The 25,154-nt window shown below is 47.9% G+C and overlaps 2 protein-coding genes across 4 annotated transcripts in view; one reads left to right on the plus strand and one right to left on the minus strand.

Moving 5' to 3' along the window:
• The first annotated feature begins 1,502 nt into the window (after window positions 1-1,502).
• On the plus strand, window positions 1,503-21,091 carry ZNF711 (zinc finger protein 711). 3 transcript variants are annotated; one of them, XM_072125970.1, is made up of 9 exons: window positions 1,503-1,846; window positions 10,299-10,406; window positions 10,490-11,011; window positions 12,867-13,028; window positions 14,648-14,794; window positions 15,319-15,450; window positions 16,329-16,376; window positions 16,616-16,756; window positions 17,936-21,091. In XM_072125970.1, the coding sequence occupies exons 2-9, from the start codon at window positions 10,307-10,309 to the stop codon at window positions 19,111-19,113; spliced, it is 2,430 nt and encodes an 809-aa protein (XP_071982071.1). In that variant the 5' UTR covers window positions 1,503-1,846; window positions 10,299-10,306; the 3' UTR covers window positions 19,114-21,091. The 3 variants fall into 3 exon arrangements, with proteins under 3 accessions (XP_071982071.1, XP_071982070.1, XP_071982069.1); XM_072125969.1 differs by having other exon boundaries at window positions 10,299-10,401; window positions 12,870-13,028; XM_072125968.1 differs by having other exon boundaries at window positions 1,504-1,846; window positions 10,299-10,401.
• Window positions 21,092-23,845: 2,754 nt separating this feature from the next.
• Window positions 23,846-25,154, minus strand: part of POF1B (POF1B actin binding protein) — a 31,362-nt gene continuing 30,053 nt past the window's right edge. Inside the window, exons 18-20 of the mRNA XM_072123472.1 lie at window positions 24,533-24,597; window positions 24,088-24,196; window positions 23,846-24,003 (exon numbers count right to left, since the gene is read on the minus strand). Coding sequence (XP_071979573.1) covers window positions 23,998-24,003; window positions 24,088-24,196; window positions 24,533-24,597 — 180 coding nt within the window. The 3' untranslated portion in view covers window positions 23,846-23,997. The remainder of the gene's footprint in view (window positions 24,004-24,087; window positions 24,197-24,532; window positions 24,598-25,154) is intronic.

Consider the following 25,154-nt stretch of genomic DNA (forward strand, 5'->3'; position numbering starts at 1 on the left):
GTGGCGCATCGGCGCTGGCATGCGCGCGACGGAAATCGGGGGGCGTGGCCGAACGAAAACCCGACGTATTCGGAAAAACCGCCGCATTTAAAAACCGAAAATGTGTCGCATAAGGACCGCTTACCTTCACCTGGTCCAGCTCGGTGCATTCCGGCGCGATGAGTTTACTTTCAGCGCAGCAGCGCCACCTGGTGGACGGCGGAAGAACTACCTTATTAAATCCCGGCCGGACCCGAATCCAGAGCGGAGAAGCCGCCGCTGGAACGCGAATGGACCGGGTAAGTAAATTTGCCCCACTGTGTACATACATGACATTACTTATCCTGTACTGATCCTGAGTTACATCCTGTATTATACTCCAGAGCTGCACTCTCTATTCTGCTGGTACAGTCACTGTGTACATACATGACATTACTTATCCTGTACTGAGCCTGAGTTGCATCCTGTATTATACCCCAGAGCTGCACTCACTATTCTGCTGCTGGTGTAGTCACTGTGTACATGCATGACATTACTTATCCTGTACTGAGCCTGAGTTGCATCCTGTATTATACTCCAGAGCTGCACTCACTATTCTGCTAATAGCATTTCTTATATTGCAGCTATTACTCTGATGTTCCTCCTGTCAGTCGATCTTCCAATGAACGCAGGCAGCAACCTCAGTATTTTGGACATGAGCCAGACTTCAAGGGATACGAGATGCAGAGAGAGCAGCAACAGAACCCTGTAAGTGTCACTATTGGGATGCACCATCATCGTTGTCCCATGGGTATTAATTACTAATGAAACCCCTGTGGATGACCAGCAGATGTTGTTATGGTAGTTGGGGTCTTTTTTTGGACCCCAAATCGCTGAGACTTCACCACATTGGGCCTCTCTATGATGTCACTGATGGCGTTTACATCCTCTCTTGTCTCATTTGCAGAGGTTTTCAGGGTTCTCCATCCCTCCCGCAGACTACGAGGAGCAGGCGCCTGTCAGGAGCAGTGCCGGCCCCACATGGGAACAGCGACCCTTCAGGATTGAACGTCCACAAGTTAGAAATAACTATGATTACTAAGACGCATGTTCATCAGAAACTGAAGCATTTCCTGAAAGATAATAAATCCTGCCTGTGTTTAAAGGACATTACTACAATCACAGAAATTTTATGTATAAAACATGGACCGTTGCCCTTGGCAACCAGAGAGTGACTACTAAAAGGCCTTGGAGAAGTCACAACCAATTAGATCACAGCTTTAATCTTTCTTAGATGTATAACCAATGAAATCACTGGGTCTACAGCCGCTACTTTGATGGATGTCAGGTCTCAGCCAATCATTTCACTGTTTTAAGCCTTGTTACTAAAGCAACCAATGAAATCACTACTTTGACACTTATGAAGGACAGCCATTGCAACCAATAAAAACGCTCCTTTTAATTTTCAGAGGCGTGGCCTTAAGTATCGTCCAATTAAATGAACGCTTTTAGCTTGTCTTTGGTGAGGGATATGAAAGAAGCGACGCTATTGGTTGATACAGGCAACGGCTCCGTTATCCTCGCCGTGTATTGGATAACATGGCGGCCCCCGGTAGTCGGACATAGAGCGAAGGCCCCGGCCAGGCCTGAGGCGCAGAGCGGCCATACTGGGAGTGCTGGTGCGGCCTGCAGCTGCCGGGCCTCCGCTCTCCCTCCCTGCCTCTCCGCCGCCAGTGACGTGCGGTGCTGAGGGGAGGAGGCCGCTCCGGGCCGGGGGGAGGAGGAGGAGGCCGCGCCCGCTCCCCTCGCTCATTGGCCGAGGCCCCCGCAGCCCCCTGATCCGGAGACCCGAGACCCCGGCGGAGAGAGGACGCCCGGAGCCTGGCAGGTAACCGGGGGGAGGGCAGGCCGCGGCCCCCGGGAGCACAGGCCGGAGACCAGGCACCCCGATATACTGGGCCTGACAGCGGGGAGCAGCCTGAAGGGAAAGACCCCTGGACGAGAGACCCCCCGACACTGATACTGTAATATATATACTGCGCCCCCTCCTCATCAGCACAGCAGCAGGAATAATTAGGGACCATCATCCCCTATACAGTAGCCCCTCCCCATACTATACTGTGTCTCCATCACCACCTATACAGTATCCCTGCCCATCACCACCTATACAGTATCCCCATCACCCCCTATACAGTATCCCTGCCCCTCCCCCATACTATACTGTGTCCCCATCACCACCTATACAGTATCCCTCCCCCATACTATACAGTATCCCCATCACCCCCTATACAGTATCCCTGCCCCTCCCCCATACTATACTGTGTCTCCATCACCACCTATACAGTATCCCTCCCCCATACTATACTGTGTCCTCATCACCCCTCTACAGTATCCCTGCCCCTCCCCCATACTATACTGTGTCCTCATCACCCCTATACAGTATCTCTGCCCCTCCCCATTCTATGCTGTATCCCCTTCACCACCTATACAGTATCCTTGCCCCTCCCCCATATTATACTGTATCCCCATCACCCCCTATACAGTATCCCTGCCCCTCCCCCATACTATACTGTGTCCCCATCACCACCTATACAGTATCCCTCCCCCATACTATACTGTGTCCCCATCACCCCCTATACAGTATCCCTGCCCCTCCTCATACTATACTGTGTCTCCATCACCACCTATACAGTATCCCTGCCCCTCCCCCATACTATACTGTGTCCTCATCACCCCTATACAGTATCTCTGCCCCTCCCCATTCTATGCTGTATCCCCTTCACCACCTATACAGTATCCTTGCCCCTCCCCCATACTATACTGTGTCCCCATCACCACCTATACAGTATCCCTGCCCCTCCCCCATACTATACTGTGTCTCCATCACCACCTATACAGTATCCCTGCCCCTCCTCATACTATACTGTGTCCCCATCACCCCCTATACAGTATCCCTGCCCCTCCCCCATACTATACTGTGTCTCCATCACCACCTATACAGTATCCCTGCCCCTCCTCATACTATACTGTGTCTCCATCACCACCTATACAGTATCCCTGCCCCTCCCCCATACTATACTGTGTCCCCATCACCCCCTATACAGTATCCCTGCCCCTCCCCCATACTATACTGTGTCCCCATCACCCCCTATACAGTATCCCTGCCCCTCCTCATACTATACTGTGTCTCCATCACCACCTATACAGTATCCCTGCCCCTCCTCATACTATACTGTGTCCCCATCACCACCTATACAGTATCCCTGCCCCTCCCCATACTATACTGTGTCCCCATCACCACCTATACAGTATCCCTGCCCCTCCCCTATACTATACTGTGTCCTCATCACCACCTATACAGTATCCCTGCCCCTCCCCTATACTATACTGTGTCCCCATCACCCCCTATACAGTATCCCTGCCCCTCCTCATACTATACTGTGTCTCCATCACCACCTATACAGTATCTCTGCCCCTCCCCATACTATACTGTGTCTCCATCACCACCTATACAGTATCCCTGCCCCTCCCCCATACTATACTGTGTCCCCATCACCACCTATACAGTATCCCTGCCCCTCCCCCATACTATACTGTGTCCTCATCACCACCTATACAGTATCCCTGCCCCTCCCCCATACTATACTGTGTCCCCATCACCCCCTATACAGTATCCCTGCCCCTCCTCATACTATACTGTGTCTCCATCACCACCTATACAGTATCCCTGCCCCTCCTCATACTATACTGTGTCCCCATCACCACCTATACAGTTTCCCTCCCCCATACTATACTGTGTCTCCATCACCACCTATACAGTATCCCTCCCCCTCCCCCATACTATACTGTGTCCCCATCACCACCTATACAGTATCTCTGCCCCTCCCCCATACTATACTGTGTCCCCATCACCACCTATACAGTATCCCTGCCCCTCCCCCATACTATACTGTGTCCCCATCACCCCCTATACATTATCCCTGCCCCTCCCCATATTATACTGTGTCCCCATCACCCCCTATACAGTATCCCTGCCCCTCCTCATACTATACTGTGTCCCCATCAGCCCCTATACAGTATCCCTGCCCCTCCCCCATACTGTTCTGTGTCCCCATCACCCCCTATACAGTATCCCTGCTCCCCTATACTATACTGTGTCCCCATCATTCTCTATACATAATCCCTGCACCCTATACTATACTGTGTGCTCATCACCCCCTAGACAGTATCCCTGTCCCCATACTATACTGTGTCCCCATCACCCCTATACATGATCCCTGCCCCCCATACTATACTGTGTCCCCATCACCCCCTATACAGTACCCCTGCCCCTCCCCTATACTATACTGTGTCCCCATCACCACCTATACAGTATCCCTCCCCCTCCCCTATACTATACTGTATCCCCATCACCCCCTATACAGTATCCCTGCCCCTCCCCCATACTATACTGTGTCCCCATCACCCCTATATAGAATTTCTTTCCCCCATATACTGTGTCCCCATCATCCCCTATACAGTATCCCTGCCCCTCCCCTATACTATACTGTGTCCCCATCACCCCCTATACAGTACCCCTCCCCCTCCCCTATACTATACTGTGTCCCCATCACCCCCTATACAGTACCCCTGCCCCTCCCCTATACTATACTGTGTCCCCATCACCACCTATACAGTATCCCTCCCCCTCCCCTATACTATACTGTATCCCCATCACCCCCTATACAGTATCCCTGCCCCTCCCCCATACTATACTGTGTCCCCATCACCCCTATATAGAATTTCTTTCCCCCATATACTGTGTCCCCATCATCACCTATACAGTATCCCTGCCCCTCCCCATACTATACTGTGTCCCCATCACCCCTATACAGTATCCCTGCCCCTCCCCATACCATACTGTGTCTCCATCACCACCTATACAGTATCCCTCCCCCTCCCCCATACTATACTGTGTCCTCATCACCACCTATACAGTATCCCTGCCCCTCCCCCATACTATACTGTGTCTCCATCACCACCTATACAGTATCCCTCCCCCTCCCCCATACTATACTGTGTCCCCATCACCCCCTATACAGTATCCCTGCCCCTCCCCCATACTATACTGTGTCCCCATCACCACCTATACAGTATCCCTGCCCCTCCCCTATACTATACTGTGTCCCCATCACCACCTATACAGTATCCCTGCCCCTCCCCTATACTATACTGTGTCCCCATCACCACCTATACAGTATCCCTGCCCCTCCCCTATACTATACTGTGTCCCCATCACCACCTATACAGTATCCCTCCCCTATACTATACTGTATCCCCATCACCCCCTATACAGTATCCCTGCCCCTCCCCCATACTATACTGTGTCCCCATCACCCCTATATAGAATTTCTTTCCCCCATATACTGTGTCCCCATCATCACCTATACAGTATCCCTGCCCCTCCTCATACTATACTGTGTCCCCATCACCCCCTATACAGTATCCCTGCCCCTCCCCATACTATACTGTGTCTCCATCACCACCTATACAGTATCCCTCCCCCATACTATACTGTATCCCCATCACCCCCTATACAGTATCCCTCCCCCTCCCCCATACTATACTGTGTCCCCATCACCCCCTATACAGTATCCCTGCCCCTCCTCATACTATACTGTGTCCCCATCACCCCCTATACAGTATCCCTGCCCCTCCCCATACTATACTGTATCCCCATCACCACCTATACAGTATCCCTGCCCCTCCCCATACTATACTGTGTCCCCATCACCCCCTATACAGTATCCCTGCTCCCCTATACTATACTGTGTCCCCATCACCCCCTATACAGTATCCCTGCCCCTCCCCATACTATACTGTATCCCCATCACCACCTATACAGTATCCCTGCCCCTCCCCATACTATACTGTGTCCCCATCATCTCTTCACGGTAAATACATGGAATTTGGCTGTAGTTTGGGCACTCGGTCTCAAAAAGGTTTGCCATCACTGTCCTATACAGTATCCCTGCCCCCTATACTGTGTCCCCATCACCCCCTATACAGTATCCCTGCCCCTCCCCATACTATACTGTGTCCCCACCACCCTTATACAGAATCCCTGCCCCTCCCCCATACTATACTGTGTCCCCATCACCCCCTATACAGAATCCCTGCCCCATATACTATACTGTGTCCCCATCACCCCCTATACAGTATCCCTGCCCCTCCCCCATACTATACTGTGCCCCATCACCCCTTTTACTGCCCCACATAATGTGTCCCCACCACCCCTATACAGAACCCATGTTCCCACATTCCGTGTGCCCACTACCCCTACAGTATCCCTGCCCCCATACTGTCTTCACCTATACAGAATCCCTGCCTCTATACTATGTCCCCATCATCCCCTATACAAGATCCATTCCCCCCCATTCTGTGTCCCCATCACCCCCTATACACAATACAGTATCCTTGACCCCCATTATGTGTCCTCATCGCCCCCTATAAAGTATACCTGCCCCCTATACTGTCATCACCACCTGTGCAGTATCTTTTTCCCCCGTACTGTGTTCCCACTAGTCCCTATACAGTGTCCCTGTCCCCATGCTGTTTACATCACCCCTATACACTACACAGTATCCGTGCCCCCATACATAGTCCCCATCATCCCTATACAGTATTGCTGCCTCTTCCCCTACTGTGTCCCCACCACCCCTTATACAATATCCCTACCCCCTATACTGTGTCCACATCACCTCCTATACAGTAAACCCGCTCCCCCTACACTGATCCTGTGTTTACAGCTGATCCCATACACACATCCCTGTATATCCCCTGTGTAATATATACCGTACCTTCTCCTGATCAGGACACAGCGGGAATTATCAGGAACCATCACCCCAACACTTGTACTGTGTCCCTATCACCTTGTATACAGCGTCCCCATCACCCCTATACAGTACATATGTCCCCCCTATACTGTGTACCCACTACCCCTATACAGTATCCCTACCCCGCCTGTACTGTGTCCCCATCACCCCTATACAGTACATATGTCCCCCCTATACAGTATCCCTACCCCGCCTGTACTGTGTCCCCATCACCCCTATACAGTACATATGTCCCCCCTATACTGTGTACCCACTACCCCTATACAGTATCCCTACCCCGCCTGTACTGTGTCCCCATCACCCCTATACAGTACATATGTCCCCCCTATACAGTATCCCTACCCCGCCTGTACTGTGTCCCCATCACCTGTATACAGTACACATGTCTCCCCTATACTGTGTACCCACTACCCCTATACAGTATCCCTACCCCGCCTGTACTGTGTCCCATCACCCCTATACAGTACACATGTCTCCCCTATACTGTGTACCCATTACCCCTATACAGTATCCCTACCCCGCCTGTACTGTGTCCCATCACCCCTATAGAGTACATATGTCCCCCCTATACTGTGTACCCAGTACCCTTATACAGTATCCCTACCCCGCCTGTACTGTGTCCCATCACCCCTATACAGTACATATGTCCCCCCTATACTGTGTACCCAGTACCCTTATACAGTATCCCTACCCCGCCTGTACTGTGTCCCCATCACCCCTATACAGTACACATGTCTCCCCTATACAGTATCCCTACCCCGCCTGTACTGTGTCCCCATCACCCCTATACAGTACATATGTCCCCCCTATACTGTGTACCCACTACCCCTATACAGTATCCCTACCCCGCCTGTACTGTGTCCCCATCACCCCTATACAGTACATATGTCCCCCCTATACTGTGTACCCACTACCCCTATACAGTATCCCTACCCCCGCCTGTACTGTGTCCCATCACCCCTATACAGTACACATGTCTCCCCTATACTGTGTACCCACTACCCCTATACAGTATCCCTACCCCGCCTGTACTGTGTCCCATCACCCCTATACAGTACACATGTCTCCCCTATACTGTGTACCCACTACCCCTATACAGTATCCCTACCCCGCCTGTACTGTGTCCCATCACCCCTATAGAGTACATATGTCCCCCCTATACTGTGTACCCAGTACCCTTATACAGTATCCCTACCCCGCCTGTACTGTGTCCCATCACCCCTATACAGTACATATGTCCCCCCTATACTGTGTACCCAGTACCCTTATACAGTATCCCTACCCCGCCTGTACTGTGTCCCCATCACCTCTATAGAGTACACATGTCTCCCCTATACTGTGTACCCACTACCCCTATACAGTATCCCTACCCCGCCTGTACTGTGTCCCCATCACCCCTATACAGTACATATGTCCCCCCTATACTGTGTACCCACTACCCCTATACAGTATCCCTACCCCGCCTGTACTGTGTCCCCATCACCCCTATACAGTACATATGTCCCCCCTATACTGTGTACCCACTACCCCTATACAGTATCCCTACCCCGCCTGTACTGTGTCCCCATCACCCCTATACAGTACATATGTCCCCCCTATACAGTATCCCTACCCCGCCTGTACTGTGTCCCCATCACCCCTATACAGTACATATGTCCCCCCTATACTGTGTACCCACTACCCCTATACAGTATCCCTACCCCGCCTGTACTGTGTCCCCATCACCCCTATACAGTACATATGTCCCCCCTATACAGTATCCCTACCCCGCCTGTACTGTGTCCCCATCACCTGTATACAGTACACATGTCTCCCCTATACTGTGTACCCACTACCCCTATACAGTATCCCTACCCCGCCTGTACTGTGTCCCATCACCCCTATACAGTACACATGTCTCCCCTATACTGTGTACCCACTACCCCTATACAGTATCCCTACCCCGCCTGTACTGTGTCCCATCACCCCTATACAGTACACATGTCTCCCCTATACTGTGTACCCACTACCCCTATACAGTATCCCTACCCCGCCTGTACTGTGTCCCATCACCCCTATAGAGTACATATGTCCCCCCTATACTGTGTACCCAGTACCCTTATACAGTATCCCTACCCCGCCTGTACTGTGTCCCCATCACCCCTATACAGTACACATGTCTCCCCTATACTGTGTACCCACTACCCCTATACAGTATCCCTACCCCGCCTGTACTGTGTCCCCATCACCCCTATACAGTACATATGTCCCCCCTGTACAGTATCCCTACCCCGCCTGTACTGTGTCCCATCACCCCTATAGAGTACATATGTCCCCCCTATACTGTGTACCCACTACTCCTATACAGTATCCCTACCCCGCCTGTACTGTGTCCCATCACCCCTATAGAGTACATATGTCTCCCCTATACTGTGTACCCACTACCCCTATACAGTATCCCTACCCCGCCTGTACTGTGTCCCCATCACCCCTATAGAGTACATATGTCCCCCCCTATACTGTGTACCCAGTACCCCTATACAGTATCCCTACCCCGCCTGTACTGTGTCCCCATCACCCCTATACAGTACATATGTCCCCCCTATACTGTGTACCCACTACCCCTATACAGTATCCCTACCCCGCCTGTACTGTGTCCCCATCACCCCTATACAGTACATATGTCCCCCCTATACTGTGTACCCACTACCCCTATACAGTATCCCTACCCCGCCTGTACTGTGTCCCCATCACCTCTATAGAGTACATATGTCCCCCCCCCCCATACTGTGTACCCAGTACCCCTATACAGTATCCCTACCCCGCCTGTACTGTGTCCCCATCACCCCTATAGAGTACATATGTCCCCCCCTATACTGTGTACCCACTACCCCTATACAGTATCCCTACCCCGCCTGTACTGTGTCCCATCACCCCTATACAGTACATATGCCCCCCCTATACTGTGTACCCACTACCCCTATACAGTATCCCTACCCCGCCTGTACTGTGTCCCCATCACCTGTATACAGTACACATGTCTCCCCTATACTGTGTACCCACTACCCCTATACAGTATCCCTACCCCGCCTGTACTGTGTCCCCATCACCCCTATAGAGTACACATGTCTCTCCTATACTGTGTACCCACTACCCCTATACAGTATCCCTGCTCCCCCCATTCTGTGTCCCCATCACCCCTATACAGTACCCATCCCCCCCCCCTTCTCATACTGTGTCCCCATCACCCCTATACAGTACACATGTCTCCCCTATACTGTGTACCCACTACCCCTATACAGTATCCCTACCCCGCCTGTACTGTGTCCCCATCACCCCTATACAGTACATATGTCCCCCCATTCTGTGTCCCCATCACCCTTATACAGTACCCATCTCCCCCCCCCCCCTCTCATACTGTGTCCCCATCTCCCACCGGACCCTCTTCTGGGATTCCAGTTGATATTTGGATTTGTGTTCTGACAGGTTTTTGAATGACTCCATATAACCATGGATCCAGGAGGTGGGGGGCTGGAGCTCCAGATACAAGAAGCCAAAATTCCTCATACCATGATCATGCAGGACTTTGGTACGGCACCGCCCCCTAATGCTGATAGCAGGTATTACACTGTACATAGGGGGTCACAGGCCTTACCTCTTGTCTCTTGTCTCCCCAGTGGCCGGGATGGCGGGTACGGCCCACGTCGATGGAGACCACATTGTTGTGTCTGTTCCTGAGGCCGTGTTGGTCTCTGATGTCATCACGGATGATGACCTCACATTGACGCAGGGGGAGCTGTCGGATGAGGTTGTGCAGGGTCCGGACATCATCAGTGAGGATGACGTGGGTACAGAGAGCGTTATTGTGCCGGAGGCCGTCCTGGAGACCGCCATCGAGGAGGAGCTGGAGAGCAGCCATCACGTCCTGGAATCTGACATCATTACTGAAACTGTCACTGACCAAGTGTTCGTGGCCGATCTTGTCGCAGGGGCTGACACTCACTTGGCCCAAGTGGTGCAGGATGCAATGTCCGGAGCCCATTCTCCAACAATGGTCTCTCAGGAGGTTCTGGTCGCCAGCTGCGACTCTGATGCCATCATCCATTCCCCTGACATCCAAGATGCCGGCTCCTCTGTAACCATTAAAACTGAGGATGATGATATGAAAGTTCCTGCTGAGGATTACCTGATGATATCGTGTAAGTCATCCTCCCGCCATTAATATCCTGCAGCCAGGGAAATATGTAGGTACTGATAGGGTGACGGCCTGAAGACCCTCTGAGAAGTGCTGGGGGATCCAGTATGTTACCGGGTTTATACTATATGTAGCATTAGGACCTCAGTGTATTTCACTAATGTGATGTTGTAGTAACACTAAGGCTGTTTGCTCTAAACCTTCTGTCTTATTATTCACAGCAAATCTGATTGAGGTGCAAACTCGGAGAGCCCTGATTTCATGTCTGGCTCCGTTTTTCCGCTCATTTCTCGCTCTCCAACTTCAAAAACCCATAACTTTTTCATTTTTCCGTGTACAGACCTGTGTGAGGGCTTATTTTGTGCGTAACAAATTTTACTTTCCCGTTATGTTATTTATTTTAACATGCCGTGTACTGCGAAGCTGAAAAAAAATTCCAAATGTGGAAAAATTGAAAAAAAAAAACGCACGTGCGTCACTTTCTTGTGGGCTCAGTTTTTTCGACTTTGACTGTGCACTCAAAATAACACCTCCGTTTTATTATTTGGTTCGGTGCGATCGCGGTGATACCAAATTTATACAAGTTTTATTATGTTTTAATACATTTTCAAAAATTAAACGAATGTGTACAAAAAAGAAAAAAAAATTTCGCCATCTTCTGACGCTAATAAGTTTTTCATACTTTGGCGCACGGAGCTGGGGAGGTGTCATTTTTTGCGAAAATGAGGCAACGTTTTCATTGCTACCATTTTGAGGTCTGTGCGACATTTTGATAATTTTTTATTTAATTTTTTATGTGATGTAAAAAGGTGTAAAAGTCGCATTTCGGACATTTTGGCGCCATTTCCCGCCTCGGAGGTCACCGCCGCCCGTAACCGTTTTTATATTTTGATAGATCAGGCATTTTGGGACCCGGCGATACCTAATGTGCCTGTGATTTTTACTGTTTATTATGTTTTATATCAGTTCTAGGGAAAGGGAGGTGATTTTGAATTTTTTATATTTTATTAATTTTTTTTCTTTTTTTTTTTTTCTTTCTTTTCACTATTTCTTAGACCATCTAGGGTACATTAACCCTAGATGGTCAGATCGCTCCTACCGACCGTGTTTATTAGCAGTGGGGGTTTTCTGCAAAATGCAAAAACCCCCACCTCTGTATGAACAGGACTCTGCGCCGTAGAGCTATGGCGCAGAGCGTTAAGGGGTTAAGCTTGTATTCCTCATGAAGGGGGGGATCATGACCCCATATAAATAAGAGCCCCTCTCCCATCACATTGTACGTTGCTTGTGTAAGTATCCACACTTATAGTAAGCTGTACGGGTGGACCTCTGACTTTTGGGTCAGACATGTGGGACCCCATCGATACAATAAAGCCGATACAGCCCCTATAATGGGAGCTGCTTTCAGTGTGTGGATTTGTATCTAGTGGCTACCGGCAGAAAGATGTAAATGCTGTCGTATATTGCCCTGAAGTTATAACTTGTTGTGTATTCCAGTGTTGTATTTACCTATATCTTGGATTCAGAGCCAAAATCTGTCAATCCCCTGCTTGTTCAGTGCCTGCAGAGAAGTGACTTTACATTAGACCCTATAGTCGCTGTTCTTCTGCTGAGCTATAACCTATAGAGAATTGGGGGCATCTGTCTAGAACGTGACATTAACAACTTCATCAATCTGCCCCATGCACTAGAGCCCAGACGGGGATGGGGTGGGTTTATATTTCTGCACCTCTCGTACCCCCCCAGTTGGCAGCGCTATAGGGGTCTCTTGTCTGTAGCCATGTCCATGACTATACTGACTGCATCGTCTCTCCGCTCTTGGATAATTAATGTCATGTAAATACATTTTCTTCATCCAGTAGACGACGTCGGGGACAAGTTAGAACGCATCGGCAGCGCTCCTCTAAAAATCAGCACAGAGGTTTCCCATGGGGACGCGGCATCTAAAGAAGAAGGGTTTGGTTCAGAGGTGATTAAAGTTTACATATTCAAAGCGGAGGCAGATGATGATGTGGAAATAGGTCAGTACACTTCACACGCGGCCATCAAACCATCTCACCGTGAAATCCTAGAATATGTATTACCTTGTATCATCACCTCCACAATGATCCTCTACTGCAGAGGCTGAAATCAATGATCGGGTCCCGGTAAGAGACCTGGGCAGAGACCTAATACCGCCAACCCTGATCCTTGGCTTCAGCCTAACAGGTAGAAACACAGAGAATTCTGGGATTTATTGATCACCTATCCATATCTCATACCGTGTTGTTGTGTGTGTGGTCATGTGGCCACTAGGCAGCTCAGCCCCATTCAAGTGAATGAGACCGTGCTGCAATACCAAATACAGTGTACAGCGATGTGTTTGAGGTCTGTTCAAGCTTATATTACTGTTTAGTGTCAGGCCTTTATCACTCCCCTATTGACCAAGGGAACGTGTCACCAGGTTTTACCCCCACTAAACTGCTACCCCCTCAGGTAAGGTATGAAATGTCCTTTTTACAATTCCATCTTTTTTATTTTTAATTCTCCCCATTTCCCTTTCAAAGTCAGGCAAATATGGCTCTTCTCATCACATTTTCACATGAATTGAAATGTGAAAGTTTAGTTGTTGCAGGGTGATCACAAACACAAACTCGTTTCTAAATAGTAAAAATAAGAATCTCATCTTTAAGACCACATCAGGCTTATGGTTCCGTGAGCTACAGAACCGGACATACAGGCAGGTAAAATAGGCATCTTCTGCAGCTTCCATTTTCAACTATGTCTTTAGTATCCTGTATCTCTGGTTCTGTCGCTCACATAAGCCCAATGTGACCGGAAAGATGAGATCCTTTTCTTTAGTAGGGCATTGGTAGTATGTTTCTAGATGCTATAGAACAGAAGATGTGGCACTACACCTGCACCCACTAAACCTATTTGAAAGGAGAAGTGAGGTGAGTCATTTATCAGACATTAGAGTAGATATTTTATAGGTAAATGGGTGAGATCTCACATAAGAGGAAACTCTAGAAGGGATATTTCACCCCCTACCTGAGGCGACTGATAGTTTAGTGGGGTAAAAGCTTGTGACATGTTCTCTTTAAAGTGTAGTTTGTACTGATGTTTCTTACTTTAGATCTTTGTAGTTTTGTATTCTCCATTCACATCAAGAGCTGCTGTAAAAATAGTCCTTGGAAACCGTCCTTTTTATAGTTCTTGGAAACAGTTATCAGATGTGTTTGCTGTGACATCAATGTGACAGTTCCCACAATGCTCTGCTCTCTGGTAACATGAAGTCAAGCAGGCAGCTTTGGATGTGACTGGAGTGATCTCATTTCTACAGCACTGATCCTGTGGAGCTCCAGGATTGTTGCTGTATTTTTCTAGATCTGATACCACAGTAGTGAGGTGCTGGATCATTGGATTTGTTGTATTAGTGTCTGCATTCTGTGAACGACAGAACATGTAGAAAGCATGAACATGAATAACACCATTAATGTGGTCACCCCTGTGCATTACTGGGTAACATGTCGTCCTATCAGAGTCAGATCTAACCGTGCATGGAAAATGCCATGTACACATGGGTGTATAGTGCCCACTTTTGTTGAATGCACAAAAATTCTCTGTCTTATAAAGCTCTAATAGTTTCTTCATTTTCTAGGAGGAACAGAAATTGTCACAGAGAGCGATTTCCATAATGGACATCCCATCGCTGGAGTCATTGAGCAGAGTGGTCTGGCCCGAGTGCAGAGAGAGAAGATGGTTTACATGACTGTTAAAGACTCTACTCAGGAAGATGAAGATATTGGTAAATAAAATAGCGCCTGCCAGTATGTCATTATGAAGACCTTAAAGGGAACCTGTCAGCAGGTGTGACCATAAGAATGCAGCCAGTGTTAGGTATTATCCCTGAAGAGATGTGTAATCGGGCTTTGTATATGTTTTTGGTAGCAGCAGGACTGTAATATATGGAATTATATTCCAGGATTGCAGCTTCCTTCTCCAAATGCATTGAAGGTGTCCTCACACTGCTGTTCTCTGTGCTCTCTGCAGCCAGTGTTCTGTATTGTCCCTGGAGAAATGTGTAATCAGCCATTGTGTATGTTGTTTGTAGCAGCAGGGCTGTAGTATATGGAATTATATTCCAGGATTGTCGCTTCTCCAAATGCATTGGAGGTGTTCTCACACTGCTGTGCTCTGTGCTCTCTGCAGCCAGTGTTCTGTATTGGAGAGGGGTGTAATCAGACCTTTGTGTAGCTTGTGGGAATTGTATGTGTCCCGCTCTCGCTGCTTTTATCACAAGCCGTCTATCTCTTTCTTGTCTCTGCTCAGGTTGTGCAGAAATCGCAGATGAAGTTTACATGGAGGTTATTGTGGGGGAAGAGGAAGCGGCTTCTCTCCCCGAGGCTCAGACTGAAGACCTCAGCAAGACGTTTGTCCCTGTGGCCTGGGCAACAGCTTACGGTAAGTCGCCTGCAGGATCTGAGGTCTATCAGGGGGGAAGGTGTCAGGGATTCAGACAACAAATAACACTCCAAAACGTCTTTTCAGCCTATTCTTAACCCATTAATTTTACAGCAGTTTATAGGAGGACATTGGGTCCTGCCGGTACTAGTGCTGAGCTTCATCACAGTCCAGCCCCCCACTTAGACATTGTGGTCAAACATGGAGCGCAGTGTGTGAGCGGGTGGAGAGGGAGTGAGACTGTGGGGTACTGATAACATCCTAGGCAGCCCTGGGGTAAAAGTAAAAAGAAATAACCACCGACACACAAAAATCTCTTTAAAATAAAAACAAAAACGGGGGGGGGGGGGGGCTCAAGATGGTTGTTGTTGGGACTTAGGGGGGGGAGGGGCTTCAAGGTAGCTGCTGTCGAGACCGGGGGGTGGGGCTGCTGATAGCTGCTACCAGAACCGGGGAGAAGGGGAGGGCTTCAGATATTGTTCTCCATCTTTTATGATGGCTGCACCCAAAGTCTCTCAGTATTTTTGCCGAAACTCAGATGAGTCTCAGTGAGGGTGCTCCAAGCCGCTGCTTTTCCTAGGCAACCAGCAAAATTTTGGCAGATATAACACAACATATTAATATTGTGCAAAACCATAGTGTCTGTAAAGGAAGTTGTATGTGGATTTAAATAACAGATTTATTTTTTTGCAATGTATATGTATTGTTACTGTAGGTGCAGTATAAACCCCTCCACCTACTGCATAATATATGGGGATTATTACTCAGGGGAGGTTCTGCTTAACATTAACAAATCTTTGTTTTTTCTGCATTACTGGGAGATGTGGGAGCTCAGTGCTATTATGGAGTCAGGACTGAGCAGTATATTTGTATTTTAGGAGAAGAGCGGGAGCTCCCCCGAAAATATGGAGACTGGCCGGAGGCAGGTAAGACATTAACCCTCATCTGCGCACCATCTCATACTCGGGACTTGTGTGTGACCACATCCCCTAACATTTTTATTTAAATTATAAAAACGTATATTTGGTAAGAATAGCCGTTCCACATAGAGCATCTTTTACACCCAGAGCTGAAATCAAAACTCTGCTGCACACTAAGACAATGCAGTCCAAGTATGATTGAACATCTTGACCAATGTCTTTTGATATTATATTTTTTGCCCTAGGAAACTTGGAGCCGCGGCTGGAAAACAAGAATGGAACAGCAACCCAATATCTGCAAATCTGTGATAGTATTGCCACCAGCAAAGCCCTGAAACAAAAAGCTAAGAAGAGAAGGAGGGGTGATGCCCGGCAGTGGCAGACAGGTACCACCAGGTTGAGGGGAGAAAGTGAGGGGCAGGTGCTGACAGATTTAAGGGCGGGTACCACCAGGTTGAAGGGCAGGAAGTGAGGGGCAGGTACTGCCAGATTGAGGGGCGGGTACCACCAGGTTGAAGGGCAGGAAGTGAGGGGCAGGTACTGCCAGATTGAGGGGCGGGTACCACCAGGTTAAAGGGCAGGAAGTGAGGGGCGGGTCCCACCAGATTGAGGGGCAGGCACCGCCCAATTTCGCAACAGATTTTATAAAATGATCTGCTGAAAGATGCCGCAAAATCCTCCTCCTCTGTCACAGGAAAGCTCTGGTGACTGGCTCCAGCTCTGAAGTTGTTTTCACAGTAACCTGGTAGTTACTGAGTTATTTACCATCAAAATTCATCATGATAAAGCAGGGACACTTATAGATCCCCCTGGCTCTGCCTGATGTGATCTCACACAGTGGGAGGGGGATAGCGCTCCTGCACAGTATTGCAGGAGCACCTTCACCTTCCCAGTGTAACAGCCTGTGAAGCTACAGCATGGAGGAGCTCTGGCAATGCCTCCCAGAGACCTCCGGGCTCAATGGCATAATTTGATGGTAGACCTCTTTTAACATTTTACTACTATTATTAGTATTATTATTTTTGTTTTATTTACTAAACACTATATTTGCTGTGATCCAATGTTTTTAGAAGATAATTACATACAAGGGGCATCTCTACAACAATCTTTTAATTAGACGTCTTTCATTTATAAGCTGTAGTGGTCCAGTAAGACCCTCTGTACACCAGTAGATCATGAAGTCCTTTACACTGTGATGTCTAGCAAATATATAATATTAGAAGCCGCTAGCATTTGGGGAAGTTTTAGTGGCCATGGCCTTCAGACCCAGCCATGTTGTAAAGGGATTGTCCGACCAGATCATTTCATCAAAAGGGTAGAGGATCCATGTCAGAGAGCGGTAGAACTGGAAAGTGTTGCATGTTCATGGATAAATCTGCTTCATGGATTAAATTAGGGGAATCTAATTCTCTTACCCAGTCCCTTATCACCTCCTCCATGGGGCTAGAAATAAATGGAAGAGCCTGTACTCTCCGATCCTTTGCCACTGCTCCAGCAGAAAGTTATGTGACTCCTACAAAGTGTGTTACAGTATTCAGACTTTTGTTTTTCTGTTTTCCGTTCAGCCGTGATCATTGGTCCGGACGGGCAGCCGCTGACTGTCTACCCCTGTCACATATGCGGTAAGAAGTTCAAATCCAGAGGTTTCCTTAAACGGCACATGAAGAATCACCCGGACCACATGATAAAGAAGAAGTATCAGTGCACGGACTGCGACTTCACCACCAACAAGAAGGTCAGCTTCCACAACCACCTGGAAAGCCACAAGCTGAGCAACAAGGTGGACAAGACGCACGAGTTCACGGAATACACGCGGCGATACCGCGAGGCGAGCCCCCTCAACTCCAATAAGCTTATCCTGCGGGACAAAGAGCCCAAACTCCACAAGTGCAAATATTGTGACTATGAGACCAGCGAACAGGGACTGCTGAACCGCCACCTGCTGGCCGTCCACAGCAAGAACTTCCCTCACGTGTGCGTCGAATGCGGAAAGGGTTTCCGGCACCCGTCCGAGCTTAAAAAACACATGAGGACACACACGGGCGAGAAGCCGTACCTGTGCCACCATTGCGAATTTAGGTGCGCCGACCAGTCCAACCTAAAAACGCACATTAAAAGCCGCCATGGGACGGACTTACCGTACAAGTGTGAACAGTGCCCGCAGGCGTTTACTGATGAGACGGAACTACTGAGGCACACAGAGCTTTTCCAAGGTCACAAAACTCACCAGTGCCCCCACTGTGACCACAAGAGCACCAACTCCAGCGACCTTAAGCGACACGTCATCTCCGTTCATACCAAGGACTTCCCCCACAAGTGCGAGGTGTGCGAAAAAGGGTTCCACCGTCCGTCAGAACTGAAGAAGCACAGCGAGAGCCACAAAGGCAAAAAGATTCACCAGTGCCGACACTGTGACTTTAAAACATCAGACCCTTTCATACTGAGTGGCCATATCCTCTCCGTCCACACTAAGGACCTTCCCTTTAAGTGTAAAAAGTGCAAACGAGGATTCAGGCTTCAACTGGAACTCAAGAAGCACATGAAAACTCACAGCGGCAAGAAGGTTTACCAGTGCCAGTACTGCGAGTACAGCACCACGGATGCCTCCGGATTCAAGCGCCACGTCATCTCCATACACACCAAGGACTACCCCCACCGCTGCGAGTTCTGCAAAAAGGGATTCCGGAGGCCGTCTGAAAAAAATCAGCATATCATGAGGCACCACAAGGAGGCCATCATGTAAGATTACAGCCGCTTCAGAGCTGGGAGCCGCAGCCTTACCTGTTACTTTCATTTCATTTGCACTTTGCTGTGTGCTCCGCAGTCCTGAAGGGGTTAATCTTTTACTGTGCACTGACCAGAGAACTAAGGGGGCCTGATCTATCCTCCCTGATCAGAAACGGGCAGCCTGTGGTGCCTTTAGCCGCAGGAGAACCACAAGTACCAGCATGCTGCCCCTCCGCCTAGACTGATGTAAATCTGACTTTGGTCGAGGGGCGGGTCATAATCGCTTTGTTTTTCGACTCTGTGCCTGAACTTTGCAATTTCCGTGTGCTGCAAAGGAAGCGATTGTTCTCTGGAATCGTCCCAGTGGCGAATAACGTGTTTGTGTCTAGAGTTTACAGCGCTGCTGCCATGGTGGGGTCACCTGATGCAGTATTGATCCTGTAGCATTTTTTCTTTTCTCCCCCTGATATGTGAGGTGGAACGCATCAAGATGTAAGGTGCTAGATAAGGGGACGTCGTCCGAGGGCAGAGCTGCTTATCGTTATTACAGTGGAATGTGGTGCGGTGGGATCTCGTTTTATCGTATGTATGTAAGAGTCTGATGGAGTTCAATTCTTTTTCATTTTAAATATATGTAAATAAATATATATATATATTATATCTATAGATGGAAGAATATAGCACTGGTGCCAGGATTAGCACTTTTATCTCAGTGGGGGATAAATAAAGGACAAATACTGCAACATTATTAGAAGAAAACTAAAATGTTTCAATCTCCCCCTCAAAAATTAATATATTTAATAATTTATTATAATTTTCTGTAATTTTTTTTTTTGTATGACTATTCATACAAAAAAAAAACAAGCCTCTGACAGAGTAAGATCTGTCTTTCAGAATAAAGGTCTAGTCTAGCACTTGAAAAAAATAGCTACTATGTTTCAGTATGTATAATAACGCAGCTTCACCCAATTCACTTTTATAGAGAGGAGCTGCAATACCATGCACAATCTGTGCACAGGGGTGGCGCTGTTTACTGAAACACAGCACCCATGTTTTTCTAATAGGGGAGAAGTGACGTTAATAAGAAAATCCCTTTAAGAGGCCAGATTGATCAACTCAAACCCGCTACAGCTGCAATGAGCTGATGTGCTGTACTGGGTGTGGACGGGTGATCTGGCTGAAATACACCTCGGTAATATCAGCTGCAGCCTGTCTGTGTCTCGGTCTCCTCTCCTCACAATCGCCCAGCTCCCTCCCCTGCCTGCTCATTGCTTACAATAGAGGGAAGGGAGATCAATGAGTGTAGAGGAGACTGAGACACAGGCCACAGGGAGCAGCTAATGTGAAATAAGTTTTATAAAGTACTGAATGATTCACAATGCTGACAAAGGCTTTTTTAAAATCGGCATAGCAGAGCCTATTGGAATCTGTCACCAGATAAAATGACATTCCTGGTGACAGGTTTCCTTTTAAGAATTGCCCGTTACTAGACCCAGGAGCTGACACTTGCAGGTACCATGTTTTGCAGTAGTTGTCCTTTAAGCTTCACCCCGACCACTGACCGGATCAGTCAGACAGCCTCAATATAGTCAGTCGAGGGATTCACCCATAATTCCATGCTGTGGCGTAACCCGTACAGTGTGTATTTTCCCATCAGCCTTTGCTGCAGATTGTGGCGATCATATACTGTGCGTCCGCATGCCGCCAACCAAACCGCGCTCCACACACCACGGCCCCGCGCCGAGTCATAGAAAGACGAGTCCTGCAGCGATGAGCGATTCATGTTGTGATTATTTGTGAGGCGTCACCGGGGCAGGATCTCCGGATGGGGCGAGGGGGTTACATCTGATCCTGGGATCTTCCCTCTGTAGCACTGTAGGAGGAGAGGGGGTAATGTCTGATCCTGGGGTCTCCCCTCTTCCTCTGCAGCACTTTAGGAGGGGGTCTATTCCCCGCCATCCCAGTGCTCGACTCCCAGTAAGTTGCTACATTATTTTTTTGCACAATTGTATCAAACAATGTTTCCTTTTTTATTTGTTCTGTTCTCTTCCTTTTTCTGTCTTTTTCTTAATATTTTTTTTCATGGATTAAATTAAAAATGTTTTTGGAAATGTCATGTATTTTTGTTTTTAAAATCCTCTTAAAATGAAGCAGTAATCTGGCTGTATGTGGGTGTAAATGACGTACATGTTGTAAGATAAGATTGTCCATGTTCACGTGCGGATATTTGTGTTTCCTCTTCATATTGAGCATCCAATAAAGAGCGTTCGATGCATTTTTACTTCTGGATGGTTCTTGTGCTCTGACGATCCGTCGTGACCCGGCTGTAGCACAATCTAAAAGATTTTTTTTACTCTGGTTACATCCAGAGCTGTGGTCAGAGTTTTGATTGAAAAACAATACACACATTGCAGGTTTGTATTTATAGATAACGCTGACTGCAGCTCTTGATGTGACTAGAGTATGGCATGATACAAGGAAATCTACCATGAGAATCCATCATGATAAACCAGGGACATTACGCATCGATCCAGCCATCAGGACTGTAGTAATCGAAAGATTCTTCTTATGATCATGGCCCTTGATGAATTTTGAGGTTAGATTTCCTTTATAGGCTTATTCCAGATGTTTTGTCTATCCTCGGGGAGGACGGAGATATCGGGCAACCAGCACCCACTTCTCCTGCAGCTGTCAAGAAGAAACACTACACCCATGCATCACAATTGCAGCTCAGTCCCATTGTAGTGAAGGGATTGAGCTGCAATACCAAGCACAGCCACTACACAATGTACAGCGCTGTGATAGGGATGGATTTAAGTGACAGCACATGTGGGCAGTGTGGGTGCAGGGTGTCAGACCCCCTCTTATATACAGTGCTGAGATGTATATGTGAGACACACCTCATACAGTCTTATATGTTGTAATTTTTTTTTTTTTTAATTTTAGAATAAATTCCACAGCGGCTTTTTAATCCATCAGCTTACAAAATGCAGCAGATAATGCAAAAATATCCAGCGACTATCAGCGAGCAGAGGCGACAGGATCAGGTACCAGATAAGAGAGAGAGATCCAGTGATTCTGCCCGTACGAAAATAGACTCATCCCGCGTAACATTCAGGAACGGCAATGCAAGTCCGGAACACGAGGCGACCTCTGATGAGCGGGGACGCCCCACGTATCCCAGCATTTCACAGGTTAAATCTATATGTAACACAGAAGTTGTCTGTACGGTGCTATACGTTATATCGCCCCCCTCTGTGTACTGGTCGGACCAGGTTACTACAGCTTAGCTCCTATTCATGTGCCTGTAACCAGGTGTGACCACAACACAGAGGGCGGCGCTGTCTGCTTCCTGTCCTGTTCTCTGGCTAGTCTCACTTTGAGGAGCAATCCCTTTAAGCTGGGATATGTTAGTATCTGCAGCTGATGGACGGCCGCACCGTACAGATAAATTATCACCAGCAGGTTTAACCCCTGAAATACTTGCATTTTCATTACTGAATGTTTGTTTGTTTTTTTCCCCCTATAAAATAACCAGAAAATCAAGTTCATGAACACAACCACCTCCGACAGCTATTAGCATTTCATGTAAACCACATAATAAGTCTCTCCTCCCCCTCACGATATACAAGGTACAATAAGCCAGCCCTCCGTCCACAGGCTCCAGTACAGACAACAGGGCGGGGCTTCAAATAATGATACAAAGAGGAGGTCCCGCTCTCGGTCCTGAAGCATCAGTCCAGGGTTATCTCGCCTCCCGCACACACAATGCAGGACGCCGCAGTGAACAACTTCATGGAATATGACACAGCTGAAAAGGAACATTAAAATGGTTTTCTAGGATACAGAAGTGGTAGATATTGGTTACCAATATCATAGTGATGGGGTCCCACACCCTGTACCCCCACAGCAGATCATACACAGAGAATGGGCCAGGAAGCAGACAGCGCCGTACTCTCTGTAGTGGCTGAACTGAGTCACTGCAGTTACTGCTCCAGTAACCTGGTGTGACCACTATGCAGGGTACAGCGCTGTCTCCATCCTGCCACGTTCTCTATTTATTAGCTGATCTGTGGGATGGTGGGTGTTGGACCCCAACAATCTGAGATTAGGAACCTATCCTAGGAATATGTTTTTTCATCTTTAGGCCTTTTAAAGGGAACTTGTCAGCAGGGACCTCATTTTCACTAAAGACCGGTTACAGAAGCCCATTATAGTTCTAAGCATTTGCATTACAATATAATTGTGTGTTATAACTTACCTAGCATCCCGACAGAATCCTCTGTGTAGTCACAGGGGTTGGGCTTTGGTTTGGATGCATTTCAAAAAACATGTGACATGTGTGGGCTGCTCACTCCTCAGCTCTCAACTCCCACCCTTGAGCTCCTGAACAGCTCCTTCCTCGTCCACTGACGTCAGCTTACCAGGCTGTGAGCTCTGGGAAGGAGCGGGAGGGAGGAGTTGTACAGGAGCACAAAGGTGGGGGCTGAGAGCTGAGCCGTCTGCAGCAAAGACAAGTCACATGTGTTTTTTTTAAATGCATCCAAACCAAAGCCCAACCCCTGTGACAACACAGAGGATTCTGTCAGGGTGCAAGGTAAGTTAGAACACACAATTATATTTTAATGCAAATGCTTACAGAAAGCAGAATATTTGCACCGCAGCTGTGATGGGCTTTTGCTGCCTGTCTTTAGTGAGAATGAGGTATCTAGTGACAGGTTCCCTTTAAGTCTCAGGCACTCAGGAACCTTTCCAACATACGATCTGCGCCGTTATATAGAAGTGTGCGTGTGTTAGGAAGCAGGGCCAAACCACATGGACTGAACCTTGAACACAGAGAGACAAGACCCCCTCACCCCCCGATGAGACCCGTCAGCAGTCCTGGGGTCCCGTAGCTGCTTCATTCCTAAAGGGGAGAAATGAGAACAGATAAGAATTGTATAAATGTAAAGATAATACCCGTCATAGTCATTACTGACTCCTCTCTTACATGTTTGGACGTTTGTCGCCGCTCTACCACGATGGTCTGCGTCCTTGTTGGACCTGACGTGTCGTTATAGTCAGAGAGCAGCCGGAGAATGGGGTAATTGTTACTATACCTGGAGCAGAAGGACACAAGGGCATGAGGGTTATATAGAGCTACAGACTCCCCCATCCAGTCTTATTCTCCATTCACATCCAGAGCTGCATACACAAACCCCAACCTTGGCAGAAAGCAGCCAAAAACGTCTGCTTTCTATCAGGAGCGGCAGGGGTTAAGGTTATTAGTACAGACCTTGTTCCTCCCTGCTGGATCAGTGTCTGTTCTGAGCGCACTGGACCCTGGGAAGGAGTCCACAGCTCCAGAGGACAGGCCCTGACCCCCAATTATATCATGTCTCCGTCTACAGTACGTAGACTGTAACTCTCGTCGTATTGTATACCCCTCCACTCACTTTCTGGTGATGACCTCCTGGCTGACGCTGCTGGATTCTTTCTGTTGACGGAGTCGGAAAAGCTCCTGAGGAGAAAATCAGAACATATAAGTGGGGTCAGAGGTCGTGGTCCAAAGATAAACATAGGATAATGCACAATGGGGGACATTTATCATCAGTTTTTGGCGTAGTTAATAGATCTGTCTATAATTTTCAACTTTGTTGGGTGCAGGTTAAAATATTTGAAAAATTGTATCATCTTTCCATTACAACGGCCTCAAGTAACAACTTCATTAGTTTCTATAGGAGGATATTTATGAGTGGGATTATTGTGAATCTTAATATGCAGATTTAAAAATATTACCCGACGCCCATTTTCTGCATTTTATGTTTTTTTTTTTTATACCTATCTTAGTCTGGACATTGTACATGCAGTTACTGGTTTATGCAAAAATTTAAGCTCGGAATGTTCTGTCACCTCTTCTCAATCTCGCTGATTGTCGCAACCTATTCCCCTACAAGGTAGATCTCATTTTCGATCGATTAAGGCGCAAATGAATCGGCCGTGCGACAACTCAAAACGCATTTAATAAGGCAAACATTAATAAGGCAAACATTAATAAGGCATTTAATAACAACAAAC

This window comes from Engystomops pustulosus, chromosome 9, assembly GCF_040894005.1.
Source record: "Engystomops pustulosus chromosome 9, aEngPut4.maternal, whole genome shotgun sequence".
NCBI classification, from domain to species: Eukaryota; Metazoa; Chordata; class Amphibia; order Anura; family Leptodactylidae; genus Engystomops; species Engystomops pustulosus.

Coding starts and splice junctions, on each gene's coding strand:
- ZNF711 (XM_072125970.1), top strand. CDS start 10,307: ATGACTCCATATAACCATGGATCCAGGAGGTGGGGGGCTGGAGCTCCA. Junction 11,012..12,866: donor GGATTACCTGATGATATCGT/GTAAGTCATCCT, acceptor TTCTTCATCCAG/TAGACGACGTCGGGGACAAG. Junction 16,757..17,935: donor TGCCCGGCAGTGGCAGACAG/GTACCACCAGGT, acceptor TTTTCCGTTCAG/CCGTGATCATTGGTCCGGAC.